This window comes from Ranitomeya imitator, chromosome 2 (assembly GCF_032444005.1).
Source record: "Ranitomeya imitator isolate aRanImi1 chromosome 2, aRanImi1.pri, whole genome shotgun sequence".
NCBI lineage: Eukaryota > Metazoa > Chordata > Amphibia > Anura > Dendrobatidae > Ranitomeya > Ranitomeya imitator.
This window is the reverse complement of record NC_091283.1, coordinates 691,115,103-691,132,166: the sequence shown is the minus strand read 5'-3', so window position 1 is coordinate 691,132,166 and position 17,064 is coordinate 691,115,103. Positions and strand designations below refer to the sequence as shown.

The window sequence follows — 17,064 nt, the reverse complement described above, 5'->3', positions numbered from 1 at the left end:
AACAGTCACTACAGGTCGGAGCTCTCACAGTATTGAATTCCTACTAACATTGCATTACTACAGATCAACTACTACGATACTCAGGATGCTATTATCCAGATAGAATAGACTGGTTGGTGTGGTTATTATCTACACAAAGATCAGTGAACACTGACACTCACGTGCATTACTCTGCAAGCAAACCGCCATAACTTTGTGCCCATTGTCCCTTAGTTTATACGTTGTTGTCTATCGTTTTGTTTTATTGTTACTTGTATTATGGTTTTGAACTTTAATAGACGCCAGCGCAGGAGGCTATACCTGTACTCATCCTTTTATGAGTTTTATTTCTGCTGTGCACAAACCTACCTCACTCTGCTGCAGTGTCAGTATATGGTAGTAATACTAATGCTTATTCATTTCTATAACCTATATTTTAATATATATATTGACTTAAAGGTTCCCAGTAGATACACTATGTGTTTGAATGAAAGCCTACATAAAATCTGTAGTCTGTGTCACTACATTCCACTGAATTCATAAATAACAAATATACAGATCTGACATGTGCTGAACGTTATTGGAGAGTTTCATCTGAGTACATGTAATTATTCTATTTTTCCTTAGGCTCATTTATTAACATCTCCCAGATGATTGCTTGTGTGGGTCAGCAGGCTATCAGTGGCTCTCGTGTTCCTGATGGCTTTGAGAACCGATCTCTTCCACATTTTGAGAAACATTCAAAGGTGAGTTTCCTATCAAGGCTCTATTGATGAGTATGTTTGCAGGCTTTTAGCTGTTGCAGAGTATTTGGTTTTCTTTTAGATATATGATCTAAAAATTGTCAGGTAAAAGTTCACTTTCTTGCTTAAAGATTTGCAAACATGTATTTTTGTCTGTGTCTTTGAGGGCACAAAAACCTGCTGTCACTAGGAAGCAGACACTGAGTATTCAAGTGTTTGCTCCATGAGCTATACCTCTCCTGCAAGCACTGAGCTATATCAATTGTTAGTTTAGTACCTGTAGGAGGCAGACCTTACTACTTTTGCACAGCGTCTCTGGTTTTCTTATTTTAGTTTTTTTATTTTCTTCTTCTGTAGCTGGGAAACCAGGATGACACAATCTCCCAGCTTATCCCCAAGTGGGGAGAGCATAGTAATGAATAATCCCACTGTTACTCCCTCCTCCAAGGAAGCACAGTGGACCAGCGCAGTCTAGCTCCTCTGCCTTCCTCACTAGGCCAGCATACCCTCCTTAGACCTCACGTACACTATAGTATAACAAAAATAACTTTATTACAGTGGGGCAAAAAAGTATTTAGTCAGTCAGCAATAGTGCAAGTTCCACCACTTAAAAAGATAAGAGGCGTCTGTAATTTACATCATAGGTAGACCTCAACTATGGGAGACAAACTGAGAAAAAAAAATCCAGAAAATCACATTGTCTGTTTTTTTATCATTTTTTTTTTGCATATTATGGTGGAAAATAAGTATTTGGTCAGAAACAAACAATCAAGATTTCTGGCTCTCACAGACCTGTAACTTCTTCTTTAAGAGTCTCCTCTTTCCTCCACTCATTACCTGTAGTAATGGCACCTGTTTAAACTTGTTATCAGTATAAAAAGACACCTGTGCACACCCTCAAACAGTCTGACTCTAAACTCCACTATGGTGAAGACCAAAGAGCTGTCAAAGGACACCAGAAACAAAATTGTAGCCCTGCACCAGGCTGGGAAGACTGAATCTGCAATAGCCAACCAGCTTGGAGTGAAGAAATCAACAGTGGGAGCAATAATTAGAAAATGGAAGACATACAAGACCACTGATAATCTCCCTCGATCTGGGGCTCCACGCAAAATCCCACCCCGTGGGGTCAGAATGATCACAAGAACGGTGAGCAAAAATCCCAGAACCACGCGGGGGGACCTAGTGAATGAACTGCAGAGAGCTGGGACCAATGTAACAAGGCCTACCATAAGTAACACACTATGCCACCATGGACTCAGATCCTGCAGTGCCAGACGTGTCCCACTGCTTAAGCCAGTACATGTCCGGGCCCGTCTGAAGTTTGCTAGAGAGCATTTGGATGATCCAGAGGAGTTTTGGGAGAATGTCCTATGGTCTGATGAAACCAAACTGGAACTGTTTGGTAGAAACACAACTTGTCGTGTTTGGAGGGAAAAGAATACTGAGTTGCATCCATCAAACACCATACCTACTGTAAAGCATGGTGGTGGAAACATCATGCTTTGGGGCTGTTTCTCTGCAAAGGGGCCAGGACGACTGATCCGGGTACATGAAAGAATGAATGGGGCCATGTATCGTGAGATTTTGAGTGCAAACCTCCTTCCATCAGCAAGGGCATTGAAGATGAAACGTGGCTGGGTCTTTCAACATGACAATGATCCAAAGCACACCGCCAGGGCAACGAAGGAGTGGCTTCGTAAGAAGCATTTCAAGGTCCTGGAGTGGCCTAGCCAGTCTCCAGATCTCAACCCTATAGAAAACCTTTGGAGGGAGTTGAAAGTCCGTGTTGCCAAGCGAAAAGCCAAAAACATCACTGCTCTAGAGGAGATCTGCATGGAGGAATGGGTCAACATACCAACAACAGTGTGTGGCAACCTTGTGAAGACTTACAGAAAACGTTTGACCTCTGTCATTGCCAACAAAGGATATATTACAAAGTATTGAGATGAAATTTTGTTTCTGACCAAATACTTATTTTCCACCATAATATGCAAATAAAATGTTAAAAAAACAGACAATGTGATTTTCTGGATTTTTTTTTCTCAGTTTGTCTCCCATCTTTTTAAGTGGTGGAACTTGCACTATTGCTGACTGACTAAATACTTTTTTGCCCCACTGTATAAGACTTCTGGGTCTGAGGAGGATACTGTGCTGATCATGGGACAGATGCTGAAGGGGAAGACTCTTCAGGTACATCAGCTGAGCTAACATGAAGAGGAAAAAAAAAGGGGGGATGATTATTGCATCATGGGAAATTGTTGGTAGAAACATCGGGATTGATTCCGTACATTGAGCCCAACAGCGAAACATTTAGACGGGGGACATCTACGCAAAATCTGCATTTTTTTCCCCCGCCGGGACTGCATCTGCATAGAACAGAATTTGTATGTCCATCCCACTATGACAGCATTGTCCTATAATAACATTGAATAGAATCTGTATGGTCTGTCCCAAAGTCAGCCTATTCATCTCTTAACTGAATATCTCCAAGGTGGCAAGTAAGTGAATCTTTATCACGTGATAAGCCCCGCTCATTCACTAGGGGATTTTCCAAGGAATTTTGCATGTCGTGTTGGTGGTAATGCACCTTAACAAGGTTACAAATAAAGTTCCTGTTAGCCAAAGCAAAGCAACCATGCCAATGTACTCTTTGGTCCTCTGGCTGTAGACACCATGGCGTTGTATGCTCCATGCTGGGTGGGTTAGGGAGTCCTGCTAGAAGTCAAACCAAAGATGAATATTTGTTATGCAAGTCTAACGGTCTTGCGGTTTGCACCACTTTTCTTTCAGAAGTACGTATTCAGTCTCCTCCACACTTTTAAGCTTGAGTTTTGTGCTTTGCTTCTCACTTGGATGTAGAAAAACTGTCCAACACTTCATTCATGTTATAAATGTTAGGGAGACAAGTGACAGCTTCCAGGTTCAGAGCCTTTAATAGTTTAACTTTCTGGCCTTTCACCCTGCTATGACCACTGTCATAGGGGCCGCAAGTATTCTAGAAACGTGCAGGCGTCTAGAAACATACAGGCATCTAGAAAACGGAAGTTTTTCGTTTCCTGCTCCCTCACCAATGATTTGATGACAACAAGGCTCTGAATATGGATTGGATATTGCCTGAGCTTGCCAGAGCTTCAGAGACTAAACTCCCTCGAGAGCATTTGCCGTTCAATTCGGATAAGTGATTCACTGGACAGAAGCCTCTACGTGGGATGCCATACCTGGCCTGTTTTTTAGGGGCGACGGGTCCTTTAAAGGGCACCGATCTCCCCACACCATCAACAGACGAGCACACGGAGGGTCGTCTCCATGTTTCCTCTTCTGCATCCAGGCCTAACGCCAGACAACCTGTCCTGTCCACCTGGAGACCTGAACTCTGTGGACATATAGAGGCACCCTTTTTGGCGTACGAGCAACCCCCTCTGCATCACCACTATTTAGCGGATGATGCAAGAAGGCGGACAATTCCTCTCCACTTCCCTGTTAAGAGGTTGATGGATCGAGGGTTCCTAATTTTTATCTCTGCACCATGAAAAGAGGAGATGGCAAGAGACTATGACCTGCTGGATGCAGCCGCACATTCTGCCATGGGGCAGATTATCCGGGTAGAATCTCCTGTGGTATATCTTCCAGTATCCCTACCCGATGGGTCATCAATTAAAAATACCACGGACTGTCAGATAGCAAATCTGGTTCGTTCCGTATTGCGGCTTCGGGTCCAGCGCTCTATCCTCCCTAGCGGCCGCATGGATTGCTAGAGCAATGGTCTCCTGGCTGGAGACCTTAACTACCTTGATTCACACCAGCAACAACTGGCCAATCAAATCCTTTGAGCGGGAGACTGACAAAGGATTGTATAAGGATTGTCCAGCACAGTCTAGATCTAAGGGATCTTGGTTCCAAACAGGGGAACAAAAAGTAAGATCGACCCTGGACCTCAAACTTCTAACAACCTTTGACATGGTCCTCCTTTTTTGGATGGAGTTCCTCCGCTCAGCCATTACTTCAACAGAAAAAAGGTGCAGTTTCCGGCATCCATCGACATTCGGGTTGCTTGCCCTCTGCAAAAATTCCTTCGCCTTTCCATTCGTCAACAGCATTTTCAAGTCACAACCTTGTCCTTCGGCCTTGATTCCGCACCCAGAGTGTTCGCTCGGGTCATGGCGGATGTCATGTTTCTCTTGCACTCTAGAGGCGTGCTCGTCCTGCCCTGTTTGGTCTGTCTAGCCGCCCTTCCAGGACTACGCTGAGTCGTCTATATCTCTTGTGATACCTTCTCTCCTGGGCTGGCAGCTACACTTAGACAAGTTCTCCTCATTTCCAGCCCAGCAGATATCCTTTTTGAGGATGATCCTGCACACTTCTAGAAGGATGGTAATTCTTCTTCGAGACAAGGTCATGGCCCTTCAACAAGGGGCTCGCGCAAGGAGAGTTCTGAGGACTTGATTACTCACCCCCTCATTTCATTCGATTTGCTAAGAGAGTTCTGAGGAAAAATGGTGACGACAATGGAAGCGGTTTCCTTCGCTCCGCTCGTTTTCAGCAAGTCAAACAGACTTTCAGACAATAGTCTCTGAGCTCCTTCTTCATCCAGGGCCTTTCTCCCGGTTCAATGGTTATTAGTAACTACCAATGCCAGTCTTCTTCTCCCCATCATTGTTCTGGAGATCCGAACGGTAGTCTTACAGCAGGTCCACTGCCTTCTGGCACGTCACCCAATCCAAATTCAATTGGATAATGCCACGGCGGTGCCTTACTTCAGTCATCTAGCAGGTACCCACGGTCAGGCGCCATGACCGAGGTACCTCACTTTCTCTGATGGGCCGAAGTCTATTATTCGGTGATCTCGGCAGTATATATCCCAGAAGTAGAATTCTGAACGGCAAACAAATTCAGCCGTCAGGGTTCCGCCTCAAGTCAGTGGGAACTTCACCCCGAAGTCTTCCATCAGATCTGTCCTTACTGGAGCTCTCCAGTTGTAGGTGGGATGACATCCAGACTGAAGGCCAATGTACTCGAGTTCGTGGTTCGGCCTCGAGATCCAAGAGCCATCGCTCTCCATGCTCTGGTTCTGCCGTGGTACCAGTTTCCATAACTCCCCTTCCACTGCTTCCGAAAGCCTTTCGGAAGCAGAAAGGGGCCCCAGTGATCCTCTGAGATCCGCACTGACCACGTCCGTTTTTTGTTTGCGGAGCTAGTATCTTCTCGCCTTATCGCAGCACAACTGCAAGTAGGGACTTTCTCACAGGGAGTTTTCACACGTAGTCCTTTTCTATCGCATACCGTTAGCTCATTGGGACCTTATTATTCCTAGGAGCCTTAAAGTAGGCTCCTTTTTCATCTGGGCAGACTTTACTATCAGGGAAAGTCGTCCCGTTCTCCTCTGCGATATTCTCACTCTGACGAGTCTTCGGAGCTAGCTTCTCTGCTTTTTCAGACTTTTTTCCCTTATTACCTTCGAGGCAAGGTTGTCCTCAGGCCATCTCCATCCCTTGTTGCCAAGGTGGTACTGTATTACCACTGTTATGAGGGCATAGTTCTTCCCTCATCTCTTTTGGCTCCAGTCCACAAAATGGAATAAGATCCCCCATATTCTGCACGAAGTGAGTGCTCTGAGTAGGTAAGTCTTGAGGACAGCGTCCTTCTGAAGGTTGGACGTTTTATTTGGGCTTCCTGACGGTAGAGGAAGGCTTCCTGACATTTTCAGGAAGGGTTTAGCCGTTTCATCGACCATGATAACATGGTGAATTCTTTTCACCATCCAGGAGTCCTTCCGTGCTAGATGTCAGCCTATCTCCCTGTCTATCAAGGGTTCTAGGCACCAGGCGTCGGCAAGGCACGCCTGCAAGCTTGCGGATTCGTCCAGTCCGCATGCATTCTTGAAGCACTATAATTCCCACACTTCCACAGATGTGAGTCTGGGCAGGCAGACTCTGCAGGCCGCGGTGGCGCACTTGTAAGTAGCGGTTACACAGGGCCTGATCTATTGTTGTCCCCACCCAGGGACTGCTTTGGGACGTCCCACGGTCTGTGTCCCCCAATGAGGCGAAGGAGAAATAGGGATTTTTGTGTACTCACCGTAAAATCCTTCTCTCCGAGCCATTCATTGGGGGACACAGCTCCCACCCTGTTATTAGCTTATGCTTGTTTTTTATAATATGACATGCTATACGCTCATATATTGTTATTGATCTCCTACTGCTTTTGCACCGAACTGGTTAGCTGAGAGCCAGCAGGAGGGTGTATACTGCAGGGGAGGAGCTAACTTTTTTTTGTATCACTTAGTGTCAGCCTCCTATTGGCAGCAGCATACACCCACGGTCTGTGTCCCCCAATGAATGGTTCAGAGAAAAGGATTTTACGGTGAGTACACAAAAATCCCTATTTTATTTTCAAGGCTCTACTTTATAAACTTCTGTCAAGCACTTGGGGGTTCAGAGTGCTCACCACACATCTAGATAAGCTCCCTGGGGGGGTCTAGTTTTCAAAATGGGGTCACTTGTGGGGGGGGGGGTTGTACTGAATAGGTACATCAGGAGCTCTGCAAATGCAACATGACGCCCGCAGACCATTCCATCAAAGTCTGCATTTTAAAACGTCACTACTTCCCTTCCAAGCCACGTTGTGTGCCCAAGCAGTGCCACCCCAGCCCCCCCCCCCCCACCCCACACACACACACACACACACACACACACACACACACACACACACACACACACACACACATATATATGGGGTATCAGTGTACTCAGGACAAACTGGAAAATAAATTTTGGGGTCCAATTTCTCCTTTTACCATTGCAGAAATCAAAATTTGGGGGCGAAAAAGATCATTTTTGTAGAAAAAAATGCGATTTTTTTTTTTTTTTTTTTTTTTTTATTATTATTTATTTATTTTTTCTCCAAGTCTCTACTTTATAAACTTCTGTGAAGCACTTGGGGGTTTAAAGTACTCACTACACATCTAGACAAATTCCTTAAAGGGTCTAGTTTCCAAAATGGTGTCACTTATGGGGGGTTTCCACTGTTTAGGCACATCAGGGGTTCTCCAAACGCAACATGGCGTCCAATCTCAATTCCAGCCTATTCTGCATTGAAACAGTGCAATGGCACTCCTTCTCTTCCAAGCTCTGCCGTGCGCCCAAACAGTGGTTTACCCCCCACATATGAGGTATCGCCGTAGTCAGGAGAAATTGCACAACAAATTTTGTGGTTCATTTTCTCTTTTTACACTTGTGAAAACAAAAAAAAAATTGGTTCTGAAATAAAATGTTTGTAAAAAAAAAGTTAGATGTTAATTTTTTCCTTCCACATTGTTTCAGTTCCTGTGAAGCACGTAAAGGGTTTATAAACTTCTTGAATGTGGTTTTGAGCACCTTGAGGGGTGTAGTTTTTAGAATGGTGTTACTTTTTTTGGTATTTTCTGTCATGTACACCCCTCAAAGTGACTTTAAATGTGAGATGGTCCTTAAAAAAATGGGTTTGTAAATTTTGTCGTAAAAATGAGAAATCGCTGGTCAACTTTTAACCCTTATAACTTCTTAACAAAAAGCAATTGTGGTTCCAAAATTGTGCTGATGTAAAGTAGACATGTGGAAAAGGTTATTTATTAACTATTTTGTGTGACATATCTCCCTGATTTAAGGGCATAAAAATTCAAAGTTTGAAAATTGCAAAATTTTAAAAATTTTCGTCATATTTCCATTTTTTATTAAGCAAACACAAGTAATATAGAAGAAATTTTACCACCAACATGAAGTACAATATGTCACGAAAAAATAATCTCAGAATTAGCGGGATCCGTTAAAACGTTCCAGAGTTATAACCTCATAAACTGACAGTGGTCAGAATTGTAAAAATTGGCCTGGTAATTAAGTACCAAGTTAGCTCTGTCACTAAGGGGTTAAACACCCCAAATGAGGTTCTACTACATTTACAGAAGAATGTTCCTCTTGATTGGCATCAGGACCGTATTACATATTTAGTATTTAGGAATGTCAATAACTATATCTGCATCAGCTTTATATAAATCAAATTATCTTCCTTTATTGCAGACTCTAGAATTTGACCTAAATAAAATAGGCCAATACAAGGTTTCATGGGTGGGACATGTTGCAGCCTATCAGATGTCCTCATTACCCAAATTATTATGCTTGTTTCGCACTGTTCCATTCTCCCTTCCTCCTTTTTTCTATCACATAAACAGAATCTTAGGCTAAGTTCACATTAGCGTTCCGCTAATGTGCGTCGCTGTTGCGTCGGCGACGCAGCGGCGACGCGCCCCTATGTTTAACATAGGGGACGCGTGCGTTTTTTTGGTTGCGTTTTTCGACACGTGCGTCGTTTCCGACGCTAGCGTCGGACGCAAGAAAATGCAACAAGTTGCATTTTTCGTGCGTCCGATTTTCGTCAAAAAACGACGCACGCGTCGCAAAACGCAGCGTTTTTGCGCGCGTTTTTTGTGCGTCGTGCGTTGCGTCGCCGACGCACCGGCGCGCAACGCTAATGTGAACGTAGCCTTAAAAACACTTTTGTGTGGAGGAACAAAAGACCTCTCTTATCTAATCACCTCATGAAAAGACCTAAGAAATGTGGAGGGCTCAACCTCCCTAATATCCATGATTACTATCTAGCTACCCAACTAGATCAAGTTAAGGTACCGTTACACTAAACGACTTACCAACGATCACGACCAGCGATACGACCTGGCCGTGATCGTTGGTAAGTTGTTGTGTGGTCGCTGGGGAGCTGTCACACAGACAGCTCTCTCCAGCGACCAACGATCAGGGGAACGACTTCGGCATCGTTGAAACTGTCTTCAACGATGCCGAAGTCCCCGGGTAACCAGGGTAAACATCGGGTTACTAAGCGCAGGGCCGTGCTTAGTAACCCGATATTTACCCTGGATACCATTGTAAAAGTTAAAAAAAAAAAAAAAAACACTACATACTCACATTCTGATGTCTGTCACGTCCCCCGGCGTCCACAGGGTTAAAACGGTTTTCGGCAGGAGCGCTGCTAATGCACGCTCTCCGGCCGAGAGCTTCCCTGCACTGACTGTGTCAGTGCCGGCCGTAAAGCAGAGCACAGCGGTGACGTCACCGCTGTGCTCTTCTTTACAGCCGGCGCTGACAGTCAGTGCAGGGAAGCTGACGGCGGGGGACGTGACAGACATCGGAATGTAAGTATGTACTGGTTTGTTTTTTTTACTTTTACAATGGTAACCAGGGTAAATATCTATGTTTACCCTGGTTACAAGTGAACACACCGCTGGATCGGCGTCACACACGCCGATCCAGCGATGACAGCGGGTGATCAGCGACCAAAAAAAGGTCCTGATCATCCCCCAATGACCAACGATCTCCCAGCAGGGGCCTGATCGTTGGTCGCTGTCACACATAATGAGATCGTTAGCGGGATCGTTGCTACGTCACAAAAAGCGTGACGTTGCAACGATATCGTTATGTGTGAAGGTACCTTTAGAGCATGGTGAAATGGAAATCAAACTTGTAATTGGGTTCAAATTGAATCACAAGTGCCGCCTCTAAAAATCTAAAAGCTCTATTTAGTGCTTCTTTGATTGCTCCAACTTAAAAAGATAGCGGCTCATCCTCTGACGGTGTCATCCATCTCCAGCTGGACAGCATTCCATAATAAAAGGTTCTAACGCCTCGGCCCCTGTTGTGTCCATAACTTCATTGGCAACCTTAGAACTCATAATACCAGATCTTAATATTAAAGATTCGACATAACAAGGCATGTACTTGTGAAAGATTTGTATGAAGGTCCTAACCTCCTCTTTTTTGCTTCTTTACATAATCAAAATTCCCAATAAAGAGTTGTATAAATATCTCCAAATTCGGTACACATTACAACATTTTCCGACATCAGAGGGAACGGTTAACTCAGAATTAATATTGACTCTTTTAAATGTTTCATCTAATAAAGTGGGCCTAAAGCGCATATATAATTTAATAGACATGAAAAATGTTTTAGAAAGTCGACTCCTTTTTTATCATGGGAAAAAGAGTTAAATAAAACATTCTCAAGCAGTGAATGGACAAGCTCACTAGTTTTTGCAGCTCACACCTTCAAATGTGCATCTTATCTTGAGTCCTAGATGGTATTACACCCCAATGAGGCTTCACTCTGTTCACCTCTTCTACTTAAAGGGAAGTACTCGGCTTTGGGAAAATGGCCGCCGCGATCTCCATCTGCGCACGCGCGGCATCCCGTGGCCATTTTCCTGAAGCCCCGTGCAGCAGAGCACTCCATCTGTGCACGCGCGGCCACAGGAAGATGGCCGCCCACACCGATGACAAGGGTAATAGCTCAGATCGCGCGCTTTTTCTTCACCTGCGCGCAGTGGATTCGGCACTTGGACATGCGCACACCACTACGCCACCAACGGAAAGCTGGGGAAGAAACAGCGATGTCACCACGCCCACCTGACCTGACCAGCCTGATTGACAGGCGTAAGCGGCGACTTTGGTAATGTATTTCGCAGCATAGGTGGGGAATCAGGGTACACTACATACACTATTGTAACGCACAGCGCAGGCCCTATTTAACAGTATTTTTATCTCAATCTGAAAAAACGGGGTGACAGGTTCCCTTTAACTCTGCTGGCGTAACTGTGGCAAAAAAGGTTCTTTAATCCACACTTTTTGGAGCTGTCCAGTTATCGCTCCCACCTGGTAGTTTACTTTTCATCTGATCTCTTCTTTACTCCACCGAAAAACAAAAACCATCTCCTTCTTTAGCACTGCTTTAGTTAGATATACATTCTATTCCCTCCAATGGCAGAGTAATTGCCTCACATATTCTTCTAGCTACAAAAATAGCAATTACAAGATATTGGAAGCCCCCAGGAATTCCTGCCAACGAATAGATAATACAATCGATAAATAAAATTTAAGCTTTTAAAAAAATGATAGCACACAAAAATATTAAGTTACAAGTTTTCAATGTTAATTGGAAGAGTTGGTTGAATCATCCAGAAAATGTTGTTCTAATTTAATAGTAGTCATTAATGATTGTAATTCTTGAAATGTGTTGTATACAGCCCTGTATGTTATGTTGTATTTTATTTTCTGTAAGTTTAATCCCTATGTAGACTTCAATGTTTGTCAGTCTAAAGTAATGTATACACTGTTTATTTTCTTAAAACCAAATAAAAAGATAATGTTAAAAAAGAGTTGTTCCTTTAGACCCTTCCTCTCATGGTGTAAGTTCTCAAGTTCCAAAACCTGCAAGTGGGCTAACTACTGGTAGTGCTATCCCCATCCTTGGTGTAAATAAAGGGTGTGGGTCCTTCCTTTATCAGGCTGTCTGTCTCCTCTTTTTATCCAAGGTGTGAGTAAAAGATGCGTGCTCTTCACAGGCTACACGTTTTCTTAGATCTTTTTTTAGATGGACTATTCCATCCTTCCATTTTTGGATATTTTGGATATTCTGCTCTGGTCTGTTTGTTGCTCTTCAGCAATGATCTCATCCTCCCAAGGATGACACAGGCCTCTCAATTCTACCGAAACTATGGTGGTTCTGCTTCATATTTGAGAGGTGCCACATAAAACCTGATGGTTCATATCAGTAGCCCTTTTTCCCTTGGCATGCAGGAACTAGCTCTCTGTTGGCATATAGGGACTAGCTCCCCTTCTGATCAGTTGTTCTGTTAGGGCTTGATTGATTAAGCAGCTTAGTCATGTTAGTGTTTCCTAAGGTTTTGCTCCACATGGGTGTAGTCTATGCTTCTTATTGGATCCATACGCCACTCTCTGGGCACTTCTCAGGAGTTTTGTGAGTGAACACCATGGATCTCCATATACGGAACCCACTAACCATGCAGATAGAAGAATTTAAAAAAGTATTGATCATTTTTGCAAATGGCTTAAAGTAACTAATCTTTAATTAGGTTAAATGGCCGGTACAGGTGTTGGACTATTTTTTTCCACTTTCCATAGGGTGCATACCTTTGCATCCAGATTGTGGTTCGATGACTGCAGTGCTATGTCCATGATCTTTCATTCTCTGCCCCCAAAAAATACTCGAGTCACCGCTGCTGCATGTCTCGTGGCTGTTAGACATCCGCAACACATGCAAGGATTGCCTAACAAACAGGCGTAAACCCTGCATGTGTTGCTGTTGTCGAACAGCTGCAAAATGTGCAGCCGCTGCAACTCAAGCAATTTTTTTCGAGCACGCTGAAAAAACTTGATAAAGACATGAGCGTGCTCAGATAATATTTTATCCGTATCCGACCACACTCGCTGTTCACTACTTCCCATCCATAGGGACTGCTTTTAGCTAAACATTATTACCTAGAAAGATAGGTGATATAAGGGAGCACTACCTTAACGTAGTAACATAGTAACATAGTTAGTAAGGCCGAAAAAAGACATTTGTCCATCCAGTTCAGCCTATATTCCATCATAATAAGTACCCAGATCTACGTCCTATAGTAAGTATTATGGAGTTATTATTTTTATTATATATATTATATATATAGTTATTATTATAGTAGTATTATGGAGTATGGTCAAAGTAAGGAGAGAAGAGATTTTGCTCACCTTTATAAAGTAGTTTCAAGCACGCACAACTCTGAGAAGGGCAAATGTCCAATAATTAATCCTTGGTGATGGTTTGCTGTCAACTTTGTTCCCATGGACAATTCATTGAAAAGGATTCAGCATGAAGTAATGGATAAAAATAGAAAACCGAGATATAGGCACTCCCACTCTGTTACCAAGGTTCCAATGAATCGATGTTTAATAAAAATGTTTTATTGATAAAATATTTGGATATTAAATAAAAATAGCAATATAAAAACACAACTAGCTATCCAACCTTGTTCCTTTTGGGACAAAGCAGCCGTACAGTTTTGTACCTGTTACATGCTGTGTCCACTGTCCTCAAGCAGGGGATTTTTCCCAATAAATCTCGGATAATCTTTTGTTTTTTTATTTATCTTAATAATAATTATAATAATAATTTTTATTTATATAGCGCCAACAAATTCCGCAGCACTTTACAATTAAGCGGGGACATGTACAGACAATAAATTCAGTACAAGTTAAGACAATTTAAACAGTGACATTAGGGGTGAGGTCCCTGCTCGCAAGCTTACAATCTACAAGGAAATGGGGGGACACAATAGGTGAAAAGTGCTTGTTATTTCAGGTCTGGCAATTATAATAAATAGGGATTTTCATATAAAACTGCATGATCCGGTCATCAGCCCGTGTGTTTAAGTGCAATAGTCAAGTATCAAGTGCAGTTATCATGTGCGTGGAGGGTGTGGAGACAGATGAATAGTAGGGTGCAGATTCACATGCAGATAATATTTGGAAGGAGGGAACAGGACAAAACAGGGAACACCTTAGTATTTATCTACTCTTACTGCAAGCTACAAAACTGATTGATCCAGCTTAATGCCTGTAGGGGGGTGTACTTCGTGGGCAGATCAAAGACTTAACTACTTAGTGTCAGTCTCATGGTAGCAACAGCTATAACCCAATTTCTCATCCCTAATGAGTGTGATGCATAAAGAATTTTACCGTCACAAAAAAAATACATTTTTTTACATCAGTTTTACTGCTCATTTGAGTTGTCATCTGAAAAGTGTGTCAATAATGTGTAATGATTTTTAAATTGTATGATTAGGTAATATCTAATATATAATTCAACGAATTACTGGAGTTTTAAGTTGCATTTCACAACATATTTACAGCTACCAGCAGCCAAAGGATTTGTTGCAAACAGCTTTTATTCTGGACTGACACCCACAGAATTTTTCTTCCACACCATGGCTGGACGCGAAGGTCTTGTAGACACAGCTGTGAAGACAGCAGAGACTGGTTATATGCAGGTATAGTATGGATATTCTCAAATCTATATCGCTTCATCGGGACGTCGAGAAACTGCCACATTGAGCAAGGCGTCTGGTTTGGGCTTTTCTGATCATGGGGTTTTGTGGGCCAGATTGATATAGTACAGACCAAAAGTTTGGACACACCTCATTTAAAGATTTTTCTGTGTTTTCATGACTATGAAAATTGTATATTCACTCTAAAGGCATCAAAACTATGAATTAACACATGTGAAATTATATACTTAACAAAAAAGTGTGAAACAACTGAAAATGTCTTATATTCTAGGTTCTTCAAAGTTGCCACCTTTTGCTTTGATGACTACTTTGCACACTCTTGGCATTCTCTTGATGAGCTTCAAGAGGTAGTCACCGGAAATGGTTTTCCAACAATCTTGAAGGAGTTCTCAGAGATGCTTAGCAGTTGTTGGCCCTTTTGCCTTCACTCTGCGGTCCAGCTCACCCCAAACCATCTCAATTGGGTTCAGGTCTGGTGACTGTGGAGGCCAGGTCATCTGGCATAGCACCCCATCACTCTCCTTCTTGGTCAAATAGCCCTTACACAGCATGGATTTGTGTTTGAGGTAATTGTCCTGTTGAAAAATAAATGATGGTCCAGCTAAACGCAAACTGGATGGAATAGCCGCTGCAAGATGCTGTGGTAGCCATGCTGGTTCAGTATGCCTTCAATTTTGAATAAATCCCCAACAGTGTCACCAGCAAAGCACCCCCACACCATCACACCTCTTCCTCCATTCTTCACGGTGGATACCAGGCATGTAGAGTCCATCCGTTCACCTTTTCTGTGTCGTACAAAGACATGGTGGTTGGAACCAAAGATCTCAAATTTGTACTCGTTAGACCAAAGCAAAGATTTTCATTGGTCTAATTTCCATTCCTTGTGTTCTTTAGCCCAAACAAGTCTCTTCTGCTTGTTGCCTGACCTTAGCAGCGGTTTCCTAGCAGCTTTTTTACCATGAAGGCCTGCTGCACAAAGTCTCCTCTTAACAGTTGTTGTAGAGATGTCTGCTGCTAGAACTCTGTGTGGCATTGGCCTGGTCTCTAATCTGAGCTGCTGTTAAGCTGCGATTTCTGAGGCTGGTGACTCGGATAAACTTATCCTCAGAAGCAGAGGTGACTCTTGGTCTTCCTTTCCTGGGGCGGTCCTCATGTGAGCCAGTTTCTTTGTAGCGCTTGATGGTTTTTGCAACTGCACTTGGGGATGCTTTTAAAGTTTTCCCAATTTTTCGGACTGACTGACCTTCATTTCTTAAAGTAATGATGTCCAATCGTTTTTCTTAGCTGCTTTTTTCTTGCCATAATGCAAATTCTAACAGTCTATTCAGTAGGACTATCAGCTGCGTATCCACCAGACTTCTGCACAGCACAACTGATGGTCCCAACCCCATTTATAAGGCAAGAAATCCCACTTATTAAACCTGACAGGGTACACCTGTGAAGTGAAAACCATTTCCGGTGACTACCTCTTGAAGCTCATCAAGAGAATGCCAAGAGTGTGCAAAGCAGTCATCAAAGCAAAAGGTGGCTACTTTGAATAATCTAGAATATAAGACATATTTTCAGTTGTTTCACACTTTTTTAAGTATATAATTCCACTTGTGTTAATTCATAGTTTTGATGCCTTCAGTGTGATTGTACAATTTTCATAGTCATGAAAATACAGAAAAATCTTTAAATGAGGTGTGTCCAAACTTTTGGTCTGTACTGTATATAGATTTGTCGAAAAGACTCCGTAGGCCCTTTATTTAATTCCTGTTTTTTTATATGTAAGAATCTAGTGGGCAAGTCTCATGAGTATATGAAAGAGTAGGGATTTATATTAACAAAATCAGTGTTTTGCACAAGCGATCAGATGATCACAGCTTTGTCTCTTAAGGGGTCTAACAAGTGCAGTGAAAAGTTTTTAAAAAAAATATGAAAAAAACAACTTCAAATGAAAAGTTGAATATATGAAAATAATTAACCCGATCGGTAGACACCGCAAAAGAAAAAAAAAATCAAGAACGCCATTTTGTTTTTTTCTTTGGGGGTAGGGGGGGTCACTGTAATACAACAAAATGATGTAACAAACTATCAAAATGTTATATGTAACCCAAAATGGTATCAATAAAAATTTAGTCAAGCCCCGCAAAAAATAAACTGCTACACAGCCACCAACCTGTGGCTGCACCAAAAAACCACTAAGACACCGTGAACAAACTAGTGTGGGGAACTGAACATGCCCTGCACAAAAATTGTACTGAGGTCTGCCTGTCAGCGGGGGTTGGCGCCCTATGGGATGCGTATTGGCGCCCCCGCTCTGCGTCGACTGTCCCTAGGGTCCCTAAAATGCCCTGACCATATTATTGGGCCCCTCTACCCACGTAATCGTGAACTAAAGGTCAGCTAAGGGCTAAACATAGACCAAACCTAAGTCTAGGGAGTCCTATACCCCACACTGTGCAATTAAAACAA

At 42.8% G+C, this 17,064-nt stretch overlaps 1 protein-coding gene across 3 annotated transcripts in view; it reads left to right on the top strand.

The window, feature by feature from the left end:
* POLR3A (RNA polymerase III subunit A) overlaps positions 1-17,064 on the top strand; it is a 567,405-nt gene that overhangs the window by 323,257 nt on the left and 227,084 nt on the right. For all 3 annotated transcript variants that reach the window (XM_069753076.1, XM_069753078.1, XM_069753077.1), the window contains exons 18-19: positions 607-725; positions 14,452-14,589. In XM_069753076.1, coding sequence (XP_069609177.1) covers positions 607-725; positions 14,452-14,589 — 257 coding nt within the window. The remainder of the gene's footprint in view (positions 1-606; positions 726-14,451; positions 14,590-17,064) is intronic.